The 19,489-nt window shown below is 42.3% G+C and overlaps 1 protein-coding gene across 6 annotated transcripts; it reads right to left on the bottom strand.

Annotated features, from left to right (window-relative positions):
* Positions 1–574: 574 nt before the first annotated feature.
* Positions 575–18,913, bottom strand: LOC306867565 (zinc finger and BTB domain-containing protein 7A-like). 6 transcript variants are annotated; one of them, XM_079413301.1, is made up of 4 exons: positions 18,691–18,913; positions 8,358–8,894; positions 7,425–8,278; positions 575–5,097 (listed from the first exon to the last, which is right to left on the bottom strand). In XM_079413301.1, exons 1-4 carry the CDS (start codon positions 18,697–18,699, stop codon positions 4,650–4,652), a joined length of 1,848 nt encoding a protein of 615 aa, XP_079269427.1. In that variant the 5' UTR covers positions 18,700–18,913; the 3' UTR covers positions 575–4,649. The 6 variants fall into 6 exon arrangements, with proteins under 6 accessions (XP_079269427.1, XP_079269429.1, XP_079269428.1 ...); XM_079413303.1 differs by lacking the exon at positions 18,691–18,913 and adding an exon at positions 17,891–18,144; XM_079413302.1 differs by lacking the exon at positions 18,691–18,913 and adding an exon at positions 16,552–18,045.
* Positions 18,914–19,489: the final 576 nt, after the last annotated feature.

A 19,489-nucleotide genomic window follows, 5' to 3' on the forward strand; every position in this document is an offset into this window, starting at 1 on the left:
ATGGCCCATAATCCCAAAATCCCCCTGCCTCCCACCACAACCTCTGACATCTGCTCTCCAGAACATCTCCTTGATCAGTGAAACATAACCAGCTGAGGCAGTCAAAGACGTAGATGGCTATAAATTCCTTAGGTACATAGAATGGCACAGCAATACCTGACAAGGCTCTCCAAACCCCCCTTATAAGACATAGTTCCCCTGCCCAAACTGCACAAAAATGCTACCCACCCTCCCCAATCTGTGCAAACTAGTACCCACTGCCCATGAACCACTCCTTGTGCAACATGCCCACTGGGCATCTAACAGCAGTGGATCAAGTGAGAAAAACTGTGCGAATCTAGCCATGCATTATGTCATCCTCAGCTAGCTGTGCTTCGACCCAGCCATAACATCTAAAACTGTAATAAGATTATCTTCTATGATTATTACGGTTATCATTGTCATTGAAATATTTAATGCTTTTTGAAATCTTGTACAATAAATTAAGCAAATAAAGACACAAAGAGATTAATATTTGGATATTATATACATGGTGCTTTTAAAGTCATGGAAGTTTTTTTTTTTTTTTGAGACACTTTCTCATTGTAGTGTCTGTCAGTGGAGTCACGATTGGGGCGGAAGCAATAAACAGCGCTAAATGGAAGATGACACTCTTATTGCAATCAGGAGAAAATGTTAACTAGTTGTATTTACAAATTAAGGTGTATTAGACAATATCTGGACAAAGATCTTATTTAACATTTTGGTTCTTGGAAATGTCAAGAATAGAACAGTTTCAACCAACAAGTATTAAAGAATCGTTTGGGAAGCTGGAATGGAAGCAATCTTTTGAAGAATACTCCCAATCTCCTTTTAAGTTAAGGCACATTCTCTCCAGAATCCTTCTCCACTTGTCAAGCTTCAAAACTCTGCCCGACTCCTTTTGGACCCACTGAACAAAGCTTACATCTCTTCAGATCAAGCCAATGAGTCTGTGCGAACTCACAAAGACCTCTGATTACTCCACCAAACTTCTACGCAGACACAGATGCTTAGGGTTTGATCCTGTTAACTGTTGGAAATAAGCCATTCCATGAATACTGTCTTTCCTCAAGCTGCTTATTTCTGTTGGAGTTGCTTTGGACTCTTGACCTACACTCGTCTAGGAATTGGTTTTGTTTACGCTTTTGTTGAAAATGTAAGATTCACCTCTTTCTTCTAATGGCCAAGAATAGTCTTCAAGTAATCCTAGTCTTTCCCTACTTTGGTTTTCAAAGAGTTAATTGCAGATGTAAGTGTAGGGAAGTGAAGTGGAGATTAAACAGACTCTGTGTTCACAGAAACTCAAAGGCCTTGCCCGGTTCTCCAGTCCCCCTCCTCCAAGGACAAGGACATGAGTGACTTTTAGTGCAAAAACTCTCTCAGCTAAAGCACCATTTCCAGTGCTATCAGGCTTTATACCTCCCTTCCCCTCCCACCCACCAACCCTCCCTATTATCCACCACCATTTCACCCAAAAAACCCACAAACACAGCTAGCATTATCTTTGCTAGAAAACAAACCTGCAGCAACACAGTTTACAATAAAACAAAAGAAAGCATTGCAGATTTGAAACTCTTACACTTAATATCACAGAAAAAAACAATAGACAGAAAGGGAACTCAAGTAGGCTTTTTCCACAACAATTACACTCCAACTTCTGCTTCTATAATGAGAGAGAATAAATTTAGGCCGTGGCATAGGTACAAATACATCCCGGAAACAATTCTAAAAGCTACTGTGAACTTCGTATGGGATGAACGCAGGCGATGAGTGAAACAGTTGATAAGAGATGGTCTAGGTCAATGTGTTACCACACACCCTTGCAGGCATGTGATGTATTATTAACTGAGCGTTTTGGGGTGTGAAAACAAGCTCACACACTGGAATTTCCAGGAGGATTAATTCTGCCGTGTCGTTCAGTCACACAAAATCATTCTTCGTAACGTATAGTAGCGTGATGCTTAGGATGTGGCCTTCAACAACAAATTTAAAGTGAACACCACACTTGACCAGCAAAACTCAATATACTGCAATGCACTGACAGAAACTAAACAAGAGCAGTATGTAGTTGTAGATAATTATAAATCCCTGCAGATGCTTCCACATCTTTACTCTCTTCCGTATTAAGACAAAATAAAGAACTTTTTAAATCAACTTTAAGTGCAATTAATCATTATGCTTTAATGTGTGTGCATGTGTATGTATATATATGAAATATCCTTTGTTACTCTTTCATCAAACATTTAAATCAATCAAAATCCTCACCCTTTTCTTTCGCTTTAGTGACTGCACTTTTTGGCAGCTCGGTGTCAAGACCTTAACAAAACGAACACTTACGAACAAGCCAAAATAATAAAAAATTAAAAAAATTAATAAAAACATTATCACCACTTGGCTGGGCCTTTTTGCTTAGCACATTTGCTCTTTTGTTTAAAAGTACCCGTTTCTTTTGACTAAAAAGTGCCCCTCTCGGTAACAAGTGCATTCAAATCTTGCTTCTTTCTTAAGGTGCAAAAGGCCGATAAACAGGGTACAGCACTGCCGAAGGAACAATGCCACAAATTTACATCCTCTAATTCAGCCTGAAACAAAACTGAGCATCCATAGCTGTAACCACAGCCACTGTATATACTGAGATCCACTTGAAAGATTTAGCAAGGATCACAAACTGCTTTTAGAATGCATGCGCTTAATTTTCTTTTAAATGTGCCACTTTATAAAAGGCTCTGCCTTAGTCAAGTCTTGTCCTCATACATGCCTTACTTAAACGAGAGTCCTAACTTAACCAAAGCACCCACTCTGGATTTTGGGGAGAGCCTGTCTCAACGTGCCCACAAAGTGCCTGCTGACGCTCCAGGCCCCTCTCAGCGAGTCATCCTGCTCTGATGTGGCCATAGGACGTTGCTGCACCCTCTCTCTCATTACTTTAAAATAAAGGTCTCAGTTTTCAGGACACTTTTTCATAACTTCGGCCAGTCATTTGCATTGGAAAAAAAGGCGATAACATTTGTATAACTGATCCCATTTTGTATCTATATACATTGAATTTATTAATGGTGCTCACATTTCTCACACTAAAAACTGGACCCTCTCTCTTACTCGGCTACAGCTGTGTGCTTATTTGGAATTGGACATTGACTTGTTGCTCATTTTATCGCTCAGGTTCTTTTTTTTGTGGTCCCTTGGGCAAAGAAATTGAATAAGCACTTTGTATCTCCCCAACCCAAACTGCCTCCTTAAACCGATCTTTCTCCATCTCTGTTGGATATCTTTAGTAAAGCTGTGCAAATGCATAAAAAGGTGCTCGCTCTTTATCTCTCCTTCTGTCACTGAAACAAACAAACAAATAAAAGATTCCCTGCTTAAGTTGTTCACCAGCCGTTTGTATAACAGTGGTGCCCTCACTCATCTGTTGCATACAGTTTCACTCTCCTGCAGAAAGACTCAAAATGAAGCACATTTATCACAATTGAAACTTTGGGTGGAAACTTCTGGGTTCCATTAAGTGCAGCTTAGGAAAAAATGGGTTTCTCAATTATAATGCTCTAAAATATCAAACAGCATATTTCCCCCTGCGAACCTAACGCAGTGAGAAACCTGGAGTGAAGCTGAAGGAAGATGTAACCCTATCTATCTGCACTATGTCTTATAAAGGGTCTCATAAGATTACAACCTAATATATACACACACGTATACAAATGTAAAGTGTCAAGTACCCAAAATAGTCAACTCAAAGGTCAAAAGTAAAATCAAATGACAAAATAATAAGACAATCCAAAAAATAAGAGAGAATATAATGCAAGTAAGACTGCCAATAAGGAAAAGCAGGTCTGTGAGAGGTAAGATTTAACATGATTGTGCCCAGGGCCGATCAGATGAAGGTAGTGCTTTAGAAACACAGGACCTCATCCCTTGTCTTACCCTCTCCCTGCCAGAAACAAATTAACAAAATCTCCCCATGTAGATTCAACTAAAAACGGTAATCTGTTACACCATGAAAGGATAAACTCGGAAAAAAACATTTTATAGAGAAAGTAACACTTTAAATCAAACCCCAAAAAGGTGCTGCATCAGAATATTGCATATATTGCAATCTGAGACAATATATTTTTTTATAGTGTATGTACATGTTGCTCATTGCATTAGAAAAACAGATCTATTGGTTGCCTTGATCACATCTTAGACCATTCATAGCTAACCTGTTGAAGCAGCAGTCAGCCTGGTGTTTGACACCTTACTTTTTAAGACAAGGCCCTGTAGATGCAACCCAGAGATGAGGAACTTGTTTAAACTGCATAGTAGCTTTTTCTCGTACGCACATGGCTATGCCATTATGTTACAAAAAACACCCACAAAAAGACCCAGAAAGATGTTGACAGCACGAGTGAGTGATTTGAAGTGCTCTTCGCTCTTCCAACAGACCAGTAACTTGTTAAGTCTCTATGCGGAATGCAGAAGCTAAAAAAGGAGGAAAAAGAAACTAGAAGATTAGATTTGCGTGACACCCTGATTTGGTTTTTTAAAGAGGACCATGTAGTTTTAAGTTTTTTTTTTTGTTTGTTTTTCTCATTTTTCTGTTTCATTCTTCCTCTTGTTTTTGAGTAAAGCCCTCTCTGATTAAGTTTGATTCATGTTGTCGCAGAGTTACTTTGTCCCGAGGTCAAATCTTCACTACCTTCCCCGTCGGCAACCGGACTGTGCGTGTGACTACCGTTATTTTCCTCCATGACTGATGTTCTGGTGCCCCTGTCTGGATGCTGTCGACCTCTCTCGATGTCTGCTTCTGGGCCAGGAAGTTCCATAGGACCTTCCAGGTGCTCAGAATCTCGTATGCGTGGCTTGCGGCCTCGTCGGGAAGGGATGCCGTTGCAGCCATCTTTCTTGAGATGACGGTGCAGGTGATCCGAGCGCACAAAGGTTTTAAAACAGCTGGAGCACTGGTAGGGGCGCAAGCCTGTGTGCACACGCATGTGATTCTTCAGGTCGTAGTTGTGGGCAAAGGCGGCACCACACTGAGTACACAGGTAAGGCTTCTCTCCCGTATGCTTGCGCATGTGAACCTTTAGCTTGTCCTGCCTGGAAAAGAGAATGCAAAAACTTCTGATGAGCCGCTACCCATGGGTTTGTATGAATTAAACAAATTAACAGTAGTCCTTTGTTTTACAGTCCTGTTCCGCATGTAATATGTACTTGTTATAGTAATTTCAATAACTGGGTACTAGCCCTGAACCTACTTCTAAACCTACTAATCCTAACCCATGTAGTTACCTTTTATTATCCAGTACTTTCTTGGGTAAGTACACTGTAAGTACAGGTAAGTTCATGTAGTGTAAATTAAGGGTAACCGAACTAACAATGACAGACTCAACAGCAATTCAAGGTTAGAAAATTAACAAAAAAAAATATCATGATACATGCTAAGTCAAGACACTTGAAATTCCTTAAAATGCCCACTTCCAAATTACTTGATGTGCCAGAAAGACCATTTATGATAGTTGGGTGAGTCACTAACTACTGCCTGATGTTGAATTACAAGACACACCGGTAAGGTTGGCCACACAGATCATTAGCAAAGGCAAACATGCACACAGATCATTAGCAAAGGCAAACATGCACACATATATTATATAAACTACATATAAAACAAAAATGTAAGGATGTAAATAAATATGTATGTTCTTGCACATCAAAGACAACATGTATTCACAAAAGGAGTAAAGTCAAGTTTATTCATCATTCTTCTGTGCTGAAAGCACCCAAGGTCATATGAGGAAAAGAGCCATAAAGCTCACAGCTTTATCACCATAATTTCTTTTTAGGCCAATGAGGCACCGAAGGCCTCAATGTTCTGTTCAGAGTCATAGTGGGCCCTAAGTTTCCCAAAAGAGCCATTTAAAAATGGTGAACATGTTATAAGAGCACAATTGCTCTTGTTTTATGAGCAAAATTTAAAATCTTCAGTGGCAGCTGAGTTCAACTGAAGAGAGCTTTTAGTTTCTGGGAAGAAACCAATGTAAGATCAAAAATCAAAAGGTGTGCTGGATTGAGGAACAGGTTTGGAAGAATGTGGTTTAACCTTCAATGTCTTTCCTCAATTGTCCTCCAACCATTTCAAAGCACTATTAACACTGTATAAAATTTGTAACCAGATTTTACACTCTATATTTCTTAAATGTTGAAATTTTGTGTTTGTCAGTTTATATACATTTCTGGTCTGAATGGCTAAAGAGTAGGCTTTCTTTAACAAGAGACAGCATACTGCATGTGTATTGTTTTGCTCCAATAAGGGAGCTACGTATAGTGTGGTGTCAAATGCAAGGCCCTCTGTTGTAAGACTCTGCTCTCATCTTACCGTTCTCCGTCCCTCCCCCTAAGCTTGTGAACCGGGCAGAGTACAACTAAACAAACTAGGGTGGTTGACCCATCCAGAATACTGGAGGTTTACCGAACACATTCGCACTCACATGCGTCCATGGACGGACACACACCCGAGTATGTAAACACAGACATGTGCACACGTTGACGCCTACTTGTGTATTTAAACATGAATGTATTCTTTCACTCAGAATTTCTCATCTTTCCTTCACTTTCGCATACATTCAACAAAATACGGAAGGTATATACATACAAGCCTGTTAGAAAACGGGTTTTCACACACATACACACAATGTAACAAGAGTGGGGCACAGAGAGATGAATTATTTACAAGATAAGATTGATTTATTGCAGTGTGAGTGAAATGCACTCTTAACCCTGATCAAACAGGATTAAGATTACAGTACCCCTTCCCAATAGGTGGCGTATTTAGGTGGCAAATTTAGATTAATCTCTACACAAATAGGGTACTGGATATTTTTGGCGCAGTGTCTATTTCCAATGCGTGTCTCCTGATTAATTCATTAAGGCGATGGTTTCATGGAAGAGGTGATGCCCTTAAGTGCAGGGTAAGCCATGCTAGCAGTTTGCTAACAGAGATTCATGCAGTATTTTTCATCAGCCATTTGTCTGAAAGAGGGGCTGTATGTGCCAGGGGCAATAATCACATAACACCCAGGGTCACACGTTCAGCTGACTCACTGGTGTAGATAGGCCACCGTGCTGTAATCCCCTTCAATATCGGCATAGAGAGTTTTATAACAGCCTCATCCCTGATAACAGTAGACCAGGCTGTGCTACCACAACCCACTTTTATTGGACCCCCCCCCTTGTTAAAATTCCAGGACTTTGTCATGCAGCCTTTCTGTCAACATAAAACAACTTTATGGCTGACTGTGCTCTCTTTAGTGTACCGAATACCTGACCATTTAAATTTGATAGCACACAAGATGCTAAAGTGTATGTCAAAATACAAACTAAACTCAATTTTCCCAAAGACAAAACCAAAATGACAAAAAAAGGCTTACCTGGTGAATCGCACTTTGCAGATGGCGCACTCGTAGGGCTTTTCTCCTGTGTGTGTACGGATGTGGCGTGGAAGCTTGCCTGCACCTTGGATGACCTTGGAGCAGATAGGGCACTTCTGGAAGGCCTTAGAGCGCATCTTCCTCTCACTGGTGTTACCCCCTCCAGTCGCTTGGTTTCCACCTCCGTTGCCCCTTAATGACCACAGTGGTAGCAAACTTGGAGACATGGGGGCACTTGGGGCTTCCTCCTGCTGCACACTATTAAAGTACTTCAAGTAAAACTCCACGTCTGGCTCTTCGCCCTCCGGCCCATCCTCCTCACCCCCACCACCGGCCGTGGCCCGTTCCCTTTTCCGCTCCAAGGAGTCCATCATCTGTTGTAGCAAAGCACTGGCTGGGCCTTGTTCGTGCTCCTGCTCACCTGTCCCCTCCACCTCTCTCTCTGATTTGGGCTCTGCCTGATGGAGGTAGTAATGTCCATTCTGAGTAGGAGCATAAAGGGACATCATAGCCTCTGCACTTTTCCCTCGAGCTAGAACCGAAGGTCCATCCTGGCACTCCTCATCCACATTCTCATCTTCGGGGTCACGAGGCGGCTGTGATAGGGCTTGGGCCAGTGAGGAGTAGTAGTCAGCAGGGCCGATGGGCGTGCCATTGCTGTCAGCGCCATTGCGTTGGCTAAAGTGCAGGTGTGCGGGCAGGTCCCTGAGCTCTGGCGTGCTGCAGCTGCTACCCCAATGCGCCCCCCTCTGGAAGAACTCCAAGTACTCACGGGCACGCAACCGGATGCCCTGCTCTTTTCCATTCTTACTTCGCTCCTCCTCTTCCTGGTCTTCTTCTTGCTCACTGCCTGCCTGCAAAAAGAAATGGGACTACATAATCATATCACTCCGAAACATTAATTTGTCAATTTGTAAAAGACACGTTACCCACCGGCGTAGCGAGCACTTTGGTGTCCAGCAGGTGTGTGCAAACGTCTTGGACGGGTGAGATCTCCAGCACACGGGCAGCGCTTAAGATGTCAACCACACTGTTGCGGCTGACTGTGAGTGTGGCCGTATAGGCAAAGTCCAAGAGGGCGGCCAGCGCCTCAGGTCGCACAAAGTCTAGCGCATAGACTTTCTGGCGGTCAGCAGCCAGGCCCGAGGTGAAAAGCTTGTGGAAGTAGGTGCTGCAGGAAGCCAACACAGAGCGGTGGGCAGGGAATTCTCTCTCTTGAGCCACTAGTAGCACATCACACAGCAGCCCACTCAACCGTTGCCGGTTGAGACTGCCCAGCAGGTCAGCACTGTGCTCGGGGAAGGGGATGCCCACTGGTCCTTCCTCTACCTCGCCTGCACCCCCACAGGCCCTTGCCTCACGTCTTCCCCGCCCACCTGCTCCCGACGACATTTTCCACCAGCCTGCCGCCGAGCCGCCAATCGCAGCCACCACCCGTCCGTCCGTCCTGCCGTCTGTCCGTCTGCCTGTCTAAAAATGTTGAGGAACAATAACAGTTACTAATCATAAAGTGATAGTTTAAAAGAAATATTATTGATACTAAATTAAGGCAAAATATTTTACATGAAAAATGTTTCTCTTTACTTTGTAGCAGTTTTAAGTATTTTTCAAACTCCCCAATCTAAAACTTTTTCACAAATGACCTGAAGAGCTCAATTCATGCTGCTGCTTAATACTATATACTGAATACTGTACTATACTAATACTTTATGTTTGAACCATACTTATGCTGTCCATTCTCTTTACCATCCGGGGTAGAATTGCCAGGCCCTGTATGCAAATAAAGCAGAGAGGCTAATAGATAGTAGCCAAATGGTTGCTACTATATGAAAGACCACTGGTCAAGATTATCCAAACCACAAATGGAAGCATCAAGTTATAAAAGTATATTCTGACAACAAGCCATGACTGTAAACACACAATGCGCTGGTTCCAAGACTTATTTTAAAGTCCATGGAGAATTGGTGTAATTATTGAAATGGAAAAAAAGGTATGAATTATGCATATGACGACATGTTTTTAACACCATGTACTATTACAGAACAGATAGTTCAGTTCACCTTCTCAGTTTCTTTTTTACTATTAAAAACTTTTGGCTAAGCTTATCAATTTGATGGTGCAAAAATTGCGCTTTAAAGTCTTTATAACAATCAAATAGTCTACAGGTTATGTACAACATCTGGTGATGCTGTCAAAAGAATGCTGTTTGACTTCAACTTGTGGCAGTTTAGACTTTAATCTGTCTTGAAAAGCACTCTAAACAGCCTTCTAGTTTACAGCAATCAGTTCATGGTGTTAACTGAATTAAAATGTAGCAGCATGTCAGAGGGTGGCAAGCCTGCTGTCATGATGGCAGTGGAAAAGGAGAACCTGTTTTGTGCAGCTTTGCTGGGGTGGGGGAGTGCACGGCACATAGAATAGAGCAGGGCACCATGTGCACTGAATTGCGTGTCAGTTGGCTTCTGGGGAAGGGGGTGGGGGCAGGGGGTTGCCGGCTAAAGGCCCGAGTGGAAAAAAAAATCCACTAGAGGAGGAGGAAGAGTAAGAGGACACACGCAGGGCTACAAGGGAACAGTATTAAATAGGGAGGTTGTCAATCCGGTCTGAGCCGGTTACCCCACCCTGCACTGTGTGCCAAGTTTCAGGAAAGGCCTTTCCCCTTGATCACGTGTGGGGGGAGATTAAAATGATCAACTGCAGTAGAGGGAGGGGGGCTCTGAAAGACAACCCTCCTTGATTTGTCCATTGGCAAACGCACGCTTGCGCGTGAACACCAAACAGCCTAACTACCCCCCGCCCCTCCATCTGCCAGAGTGACCCAGCAGGGGGTGAGGCCACAGGGGGATTATACTCAATAAGAGCAATGCATTCAAATGGCATTCCTTCAGATCAAGCCCCTTGGTATGTATGCAAGACCTGCTCAACCTGGCTGCTTGCTCTCTCTCTCTCTCACGCTTGCACAAAGCTGCCTTCCTCCACACCTTGAGAGCTGGCACCAAGTCAGGTCACTATTGGTGTAGCAATTGAGAGGTAGTGGGAAGCTAAAACACACCAGCAAATCCAACCTCCACGACTAGTCTTGCGTATTACTGTGGATGACATTCAGGCTCACCTTTTGTGTGTCATTTTTTCAAGCCATCTGACTTTAGCAAATACAGTTAAAGAGTTCAGTGTCAGAATATGATGAAAATACCATAATCTAGGGCACATATGCACTACACACTTCTATATAGCACACTTCACAAAGAAGCCATTCCAATAATAGTCCCCCACTGGACCACGTCTTGACTTGTTTAAGTTAGATGGTAATGCCCATAAGCCAATGGCTTAAGCCCTTCTCGTTCTGTCTCTCTCTTCACCTTTGAGCTAAATAATGGGCACCTGTAGGGCAAGGTCTTTGGTTTTCTGTTATCTCTGATAAACCCCCAACCCACCCGCTTGACTAACAGGTGCATTATATCTCATTGTTTTATTGCAGAAAATTTGAATAAGTTAAGGTAGAAGCCAGGCTGGAGGTTAGGTTAGACAATAAGTGTTTCCAGGTATGGTACCTCATAAATAAGGGAAAACTGTCTGACTCAAAAATTATGTTTATTTTAAAGGGATAGTTCGCCCCCCTATGAGGGTGAGATGATGATAACAGAAGTTTTAAATTTTAGTCTCATTAAACACTAAAATATACTAGGGATGCAACGATGCCATTTTTTCAGAACCGATCCCGAAAATTCTGCGTGTCTGCCGATACTGATCCAATCCGATATCAGCGCAGTTTTTTTTTTTTTTAATCGATGTAGAATTCCTATACTTCTGTGTGTTGACCTGATCATCACTCTTTTGTGTGTTAAATACAATCTACTACATATCGATAACTTCATTTTAATGAAAAATAACAAATGAAAAAAAAAATTATATTTTTTTATGATAAAAAATACTATTATAAACTAGGTTAGTGGATAATTCAGCAGCAAAAGATACTCTATAAAAATCATGGGTGCACAATAATTTTATAAAACCTAGTGAAACATTTTTATTTACAAATACAAAATTTGGTAAAACGGTACACTGGTTCTCTTTGTGTTGTTGTAAATACACATGAAAAAACAAGAAAATGCATTTATATATAAATATATAGGCTACTATAAAAATTCTTTTAAATCTTTATTTTAAATCTATAGCACCATAATGAAGGCAGCAACATATGATAGATAGGACAGAAAAAGTCTTTCATTGGGCAAAAGTATTATGATATGAAAAGCTCCAATACAAAGCGGCACAACACGCTTATGCGCATCCCGTGCGCAGAATGATGCGCTTGAAACACAGAGTCACAGCTAGTGATGGGAAGTTCAGATCATTTTACCGACTCGGACCTTTGAGTCTCGTTCAGCAAAATGAACAAATCTTTTTTCGAGTCATTTCGTTCATTTTAGCAAAATATAATTCAAATGTTACATGTTACTTTCCAAACACATCTACTACTTATGCAAACGTTTATCACACTACAAACAATACAAAACTATAATGCTATAAGAAACAGAAAATATTAATTCATTGTTTTATTGTTTGTATGGCGCTGTCACGTGATAAATGAACGCCTCAAACCCGAAGACTCGAGAGATGAACTAATCAATTCTCTTTCCAGCTCAGGCTGCATTGGTTAAGCGTATGGGGCTGTCACGTGATGAACGAAAGACTCAAACCCGAAGACTCGGGAGGTGGACTAATTCCAGTACAGGACCCATAGAATGTTGTGCAATGCGCATGCACGACTGAACGAATCACTCCCCGAGGCGACTTGTTCTTCCTGAGTCACATTAAAGATTTGTTCAAAATGAACGAATCGTTCAAGAATGACCCATCACTAGTCACAGCGCGCAGGCTGCGCAGCCCTCCGAGTCCGCACAGAAAAGTTCAAAGTACAAAGGGAAAAGATACTGATGCGTAGTGTATTAAATCTGTGCGTTAGTTTATTAAGCCTCACTTACGGTGCGCTCTTGAAGAGAGTTTGACTGTAGTAACCGAACGTGACAGTTTGATTGCTGAACGGAGGGTGACAGAGACGCAGCGGAGAGAAGAGTTTAATTTAACGACTTTAATATTCATCTGTACCTCAGATTAAACTATGGAACAGCTTCAGAACACTTTAAATATAGTGCACGAAAACTTATGGTGCTTTATAATGTTTTTGTGCCTTTCGTGGGGCTCAACAATAACACAGTAGTATAGGCACAATATCGCACAATATCGATCCGCAGAAAATGACCGTATCGGAGCCAATACTGATCCTGAGTATCGGATCGATGCATCCTTAAAATATACCTTTTCAGTTCAGACAATTTACCTTGATTCACAAGGAACCTGTACCACACATGGCAAAACTCAAAATCAAAAATTCTGAAAAAAAGAGCAAGAGTAGAGTAGTTTTGCTATCATAAGGGAGTTTCTTAGAAGAGACACTTAAAACCAAATGTCATCTCTCTGCACTTCAGCTTGTGGGTGACAAAGGCACCAGTTAAGCAGCATCTCTGTCCCTGAATAAACCCAGGGTAAAGCTGAAAGAAATAGGAAACAGTGCAAACAAACCTGATCCTGACACCTTCTCAGGGCTCCCAACATTCTTCATCACTTATTCATGTCTATGGGTGACAGGGGCCGTGCAACGGCCCCAACGTCTCATTTCAGACCTCTTCTGATGGCCGCACGCACAGGCCTCAACTACTTTGCAAGTCAAACCACAAGTTACTGCGAATCCTCATCCCACCCCTGCCCCCACCCTCCCCTAACAGCCCCTCCCAGCCAATGTGAAGTGAGGCTATCGAAAATAGATTTCAGAGACTGTCAAACTGTCTTAACGAGTATTTGAATAGTTTTAATTCATCTGGTCGAGTGTAAACTAAATGAGTTTAGAAGTTCAACTAGCACATTACCTATTGGTACTTAAGGTTACAATATAACTAGTTTAGAAATAGTTCAGAATTGTTTAGTCAGTTGAAAAATCACCACCACCACAGTAAAATCTTTTTACAAGAATCATGAGGCAACTACTGTCAATAAAATTGTGTCAAGGGTATTTAATTTGTTTGGTGATTAAGTTCTTAAGAGTTAGTTGAGGAGAGAAGAAGCTACATTCTAAAACAACGCTAATCCAGCAAAGGAAAAGTAAATTTACTTGCTCATTATATGAACAGAAAACTGACACCTCAGAATGAAACATCTTAGGCAAGCACATGCCACACATTCCAGGAACACACATTGACTTATGACATAAACCAAAACAAGCAGTAGGGTTTTACGGAACACTTTGGTGTCTTTCTATTAACTTTCTTTATTCGTCAGTCACACCTACTGTGTATTTCACGGGGGAATCCTTCGAAAGAATCTTTTGAGAGGATTAATGACAAACGTGACTTATGTACACAGGGCATCCCCTCTGACATGCATGCCCACTCAGTATGCATGCACAAGCTAGTGTGTGTGTTTGTGTGATTAGCTCCTCCTGCCTCACGAGGGAGGGAAGTGGAGTGACTACACTAGGTTGACAGGGTTCAAGGTCAAGGCAGAGAGGATATTACCGGATAATCGTAAACAGTATGGAGAGGGGCTGACTGGTTCCAAGAAGAACAGGATTTTGAGCAAGGCCCTGCAAATGAGTCACTCCTGCCAGCACTGGTCAGGGAAGCATGATTGGTCACAAAAAGTGCAAGCAGGAAGTGGGCGAACAACTGATAAAACTGGAGTTGTAGTGCTGGGCCGTTTCACTGGAGATATGTCAGTAGGCTGCCAAAAATCCAGACTTGTATTCACAATGCCCCCCAAAAGGTATTGGGTGAGGCTGCTAGAAACAAGTGCACACTAGCGCAACTTTATTTCACCTCACTTTAGTTTCCTGGAGCCATCTATAGACACGAAATTACATCCCTCTTTGAGGAAAAATATTAAGTCATAGGGTCAATAGTACAAGCAAACTACATACTCTTTATGGTGAGAAATTAAAGGTCTTAGTTGCAGAAGTATTTCAGATAGGAACAGAGCATACTGCAAAAGATAGAGCAGATAAGGCAAGAAACTCTGCTTCAAAAGCAACAAAGTGCCTACAATCTTTCTAGACCAGCAGCAGCTTTGTTAGAGTCCCATGTTAGAATGAAGCCCACGTGTGAAAATGCCACTACGCCCCCTCATAGTTTGACCAAACTTTTCCAGACCTAACTCCCTGCAACTGTCTTTGAGCTGCCCACAACTTAGGAGTCTTTCGGACAAACTGTGGCTGGGCCAGGAAATAAGGAAAGAGCAAGAAAACCAACACATGAAACAGAAACAAAATTGATTAATGGCGCTTCTCCAGCCCTTCTAGTGCCCAGGCCAGTCCATGTCTTGAGCTCTATTGCTGCTGCGGCAGCCTGGCCGGTTGGGCGGAAGAAGACTTCCTGCGTGACTCTGGTGATGGTGTAACAGAACCCGCGCTCTGTTATCAGATGACCAGCTCTCCCAGACACTGCACTGCACACTCCACCACCAGTCCACCACAGCTTCCACTTCCCTCTTCTGCCTCTGCTGAGGAGGCAAAAAGACATGACAACCCACCCAGGATTTTCTTTTTCAGCTCTACCTTCCAGCATATCTGTGAACGATCGCACTAAGGCAAGTATGTCAAGGACTCCTCCACCTGCTGGAGGTCGAGCTCCACAATAGCGAATGGGGGCAAGAGCATAAACTTACAGCAATTGGATTCCACATTACGGTCAAGGAAACCAAGAAGGCCTCACTCACGTCGACAGACTCTCAGCAGATAAGTGGAAGAAGGCCCTTTAAAGAGTGCAATGAGAGAATAATGAGATGAGCTCTCTGATTACCGATAGTGATGCTAGCTTGCAGCAGCCCATCTCCCAGCATCAGTCTTTAATTTGGTCAATTCAAAAATGTTTCACAAACGTCCACTGTCCCCTAGACGTTATAAAACTAAACCTTGTTCAGATAGCCAATTCAAAGTGTGTTCAAAAAGGTCAAAAATAACGTTAGCATTAGAATTATGCTTTTTGGCCAAACAGTAGCTGGTAACCTCTAGTGCCTTCAGCCCTCAGTCCTGCACTGCACAAGGACACAAAAACAGATGATTTGTGTCTTCACAACAGACCACAATTTACATAACTTTTCAAAAGGATTGTGAAAGTTCAAATAAAATGTGTATTTCATAAGCATTCAAAAGCTAGTCAAATATCTCATACATACAAGTGCATAAAAACCTAAACAATTCACACTGGATGTCTAGCAATTGAAACTTTAAATAAAGCACATATTTAGTGAAATAAACAACACAACACATCAAGTTAATACAAAAGAAAAAACACTGCATGATGTGTACCTGTCATAAATTCTGACCTGAAACGACCCTGTCAGGTAATTTAACTACGTACAGGGTTAACTGGTTTATGGTGGGTAAGAATCTCTTTGCCACTTAAACAAGCAAAAGACAATAAAGATCGGCCTCACCCCAGTGAGACAAGGAGACTTGTCTGTGCATTATTCAGACACTGGGCGTCATCTGTGAATAAAAATACCCCTTGCGTCCTCCCTGTACCCGCACTAGTGAAAACGAGTCGAGCAAGTATGAGTTGGAAATGATCTGCATACATCTTTGAATAAAAAAAAATAAAAAAAAGAGCGAAAGAGACTGCAGCTTCCTGCAACGCCTTTGAGTCCGGGACAAACATGCAGTCTTCTTATTTGACAAGTCATGAGACCCTGTTAAAGACCCTTACCAAGGGAGGAGATGTTGATGTGCATTGTGGCACAGCTATAAAAAGAATGAGGGGGCAGAGAAGCCTACAAGGGATCTGCCAAGAGAAGAGGAAAAACTTTCCAAAGTCCAAGGTTCTTAGAGATCTCAACGAGCAGGATGTCTTTGATGTGAATTTCACTTTTATTTGAAATCATTACACCAGAGTCCACCAGTGTCAAACCCAACCTTTTGTGACCAAAATTAAATGAATCTGCTTGAAAACATTTTTTTTTATTAAATGGCAATTTGTAACCGTCAGATCAGATAAAAATAAGAATCACAAAGACAGAGTTCAGTTAAGAAAGTACTTGGAAAGTGAAACTCGCTGCACAGAAGCTCACCAAGTCATACCTTAAAACAGCAGGCCTCCGTTTTCCGTCTCTATGCCATCTGCAAGTGGGTCAAGCGCTCTGAACTTAATCAAGCCAAGTCCCTCTCTTTCCCCTTTTAAGATTCCATTATTTCTCTTCTAGCTTGCCTTTCCCGTCTCAGACACCAGAGAGAGTGAGAGTGCATTTGGAGCTCTTACCGGCCAGCCAGAATTTTGTTTCCCCGTGGGTCAGCTCAGTCTCCCTCTGCCTGCCTGCCTCTGTGCCTGGGCAGGGCTCTGGTCTGGAGCAACTGCAGACAGGAAACTTCCGAGTGGCCCTAGTTACATAGGCCAGCCCTTGCCTGATCCCACACAGGCAGACACCTACTAACTCCCCCACTCTATATTCAGCCCACTGCTCTGGCTTCACTTCCCCCTCTGCGATTGGCTTGTCCGCTCCTCAATCACCACACCTCCCCACTAGGATAGGCTACCGGCTGTTCCCTTTCCTGTATGGCCAAGGGCAAGGCACTCTGGGAAACGCAGTCCTTAAGTATGCCTTCACCTACTTCTAGGCCACTGCTAAGAACTACAAGTCCCAAACCGTTTGCTCTTGCCACCCCCACATCTAAGAGCTTGCTTCAACGTAAGCATTCAGAGCTGAATTATACACTACCGTGTGTTGCTAGCAGGATGCCAGGTATTAAAAGTACAGACCAGCCAACAAGCAGTGCCAAGCGTTATACGTATGAGAAAAGACAAAGGAATCCAAACACAACTCTGTAGAAATTCAATACGATAAATTTATATTGTCACTCTACATCATCTGACATATTCAGTATTCTTGACCCAATTTAGACTTTTTACCTAAAATGTTCCATATTCATAACAGTAACCAGTGTAAATGCAATTTGCGACTGTTATCAGAGATTGTTTCTTCATGAATGACAACAAATGTTTAAAAAAAAAAAAGCGGATCCCAGTGTGTAGCACTGTACCTTGTCCTATGGAATTATTTTTGGTTCCTTCCTACTACGTTCTCCTCTTGTCTAACCTCTGACAAACATACCTCTTAAAGGTTGCCTCCAAAACAACAACAACAAAAAGTTAACAATAAGAACATAAAAAAAAAAAAAAAAAAAAGTTTATTAAAGCAATGCCAGTGAACCGAAGGTGTACCAAATCAGTTACTCGGAAGACCAAAGAAAAAGAGTAATAATTCCTCACTGGCACTGGAGCCCCCTCCTACCCCCCACACACATACTCTCTCTCTCTCCTCTCTGTCCCCCTCCCTCATTCCTTCCTTCTCAGCCTTGCTCCCTTCAGTCGATAGGCCCTGGGCAGACGACACAGGGGACAAGCAGGGGGAAACGAGCTCACCTGCGATGGCCGTGCTTGTTATGGGTTAGCTCTTCCCTCCTCTTCTCTCCTCCTCTGTGGAGCGCTCTCTCTCTCTCTCTTAGCTGTCCCTGCTGTTCAAAGCGCTGTATGCGCTAACCAAGCACCAGCAGATCAACTCAATTCCCTTCCTGGTTTCTGGAGGGCAAAAAGGTCCCTCCCTTTCTCTCTCTCTCTCGCTCTCCCTCTCTCTTAAAGAAACAGCATTCCCCCATGCTGTTATCCTCTGCTCCTCTCTGGGGAATACAGTAAAAGGTTGTTATCATGCCATAGTGGCCACCATCACTCATGACATGATCACAACAGTGGAGTTCACAAGGATATCGGTGGTAAAACCGGGCTGTATTTGTACAAAGTTGTTTGCAGGGGTGTTGCACGTGTACTTTGGGTGAGTGAGTGCGCCAAAATAATGAGAGTTAACCGTCCTTCTTTCTGCCCTGTGTTTGCGAATGCAGTCGCACCCACCCATCCCATTGCCTGAGGTCATGGAGTCCCACCCCAGAACAAGCCATGGCACATTCCAGGACACTCAGGGTCTGCCAGCAGTCCCCCCCCCCCGCAATACATATACACACACACACCCTCCACGCTCTCGAACTAAAATATAGCTCATAGAGTGTACCCTACACTCAAGGGGTCGTCGGATAGAAGTGACACTATTCACCTTTTTGACAAGTCTTCCTTCTTTACATGTAACAACCGAACCCTCCAAAACACTACAAACGGTAATTAAAAATAAGTAACGAAACAACTAAACGTGTACTGCGATTCTCCATACTCACCAAAATCATGCTGAGAGAAGCGATGAGTGCAGTCGACCAGTGGGACAGACATGGATTATCCTCCACCACTTAAGAGACCCGTTTGCCCGCTTACCTGCTGCTGGACTGAAAGTTCTCAAAAACAGGAGGAGCAGTATATGACCTCTCTAAGAGTGACTCTACAATCGAGGACTCTCCCGTAAAACAGGGAGTGGATGCAGAGGAGCGTAATTGTGTATGACACTGAGTTGTGCTTAAATGCTGAAGTATTAAGTAGGAAACAGGCATGATGAACTAACGCACACCAGACATAGAGGGCAGTATAACTGGGACACTTAAAACTGATTCATAATGCATTTCAAGGCTACTAAATTCATATTTTTGCACACATTTTCAGAAACGTATGCCAAAGTATTTTATAAGACATTTCTCTGCATCTTGGTTTTGTAACAGCTCATCCCTAACTGGTGAGCAGCCTTGAAGCATTGGCTAAATGGTTATCTACTTTTTTTTTTAAGCTTCATGCCACAATTTTACATGTACAAAGTATGTAAGCTGTATTACCGTTGACTTAATGTAGATTAAAAAAAATAATGCATATATCATTAATAAACCATTTTCTAAAATGTATCTTCCTGTACTGGTTATCACAACATTGTTAAAATATACCAGAAATTAACAGTTATAATGCAAATCACATGTTTTTCTAGCCATCTATATTTCTTATATATGCCTTGTATTTCAAATTATGTAATGAAATGTTCACTCTTATAAACAATTTACATTATAGTACACTGCAATAAAATCTTTAGACATTATC

This window comes from Barbus barbus (assembly GCF_936440315.1).
Source record: "Barbus barbus genome assembly, chromosome: 49".
Taxonomy (NCBI): Eukaryota; Metazoa; Chordata; class Actinopteri; order Cypriniformes; family Cyprinidae; genus Barbus; species Barbus barbus.

Bases quoted from the DNA above. Each gene is read 5' to 3' on its own strand.
- LOC306867565 (XM_079413300.1), bottom strand. From the start codon at position 13,040: ATGTTGGGAGCCCTGAGAAGGTGTCAGGATCAG. The intron at 8,279-8,357 runs GTGGGTAACGTG...TTCTTTTTGCAG, and splicing joins CCAAAGTGCTCGCTACGCCG to GCAGGCAGTGAGCAAGAAGA. The intron at 5,098-7,424 runs GTAAGCCTTTTT...TCTCTTTTCCAG, and splicing joins TGCAAAGTGCGATTCACCAG to GCAGGACAAGCTAAAGGTTC.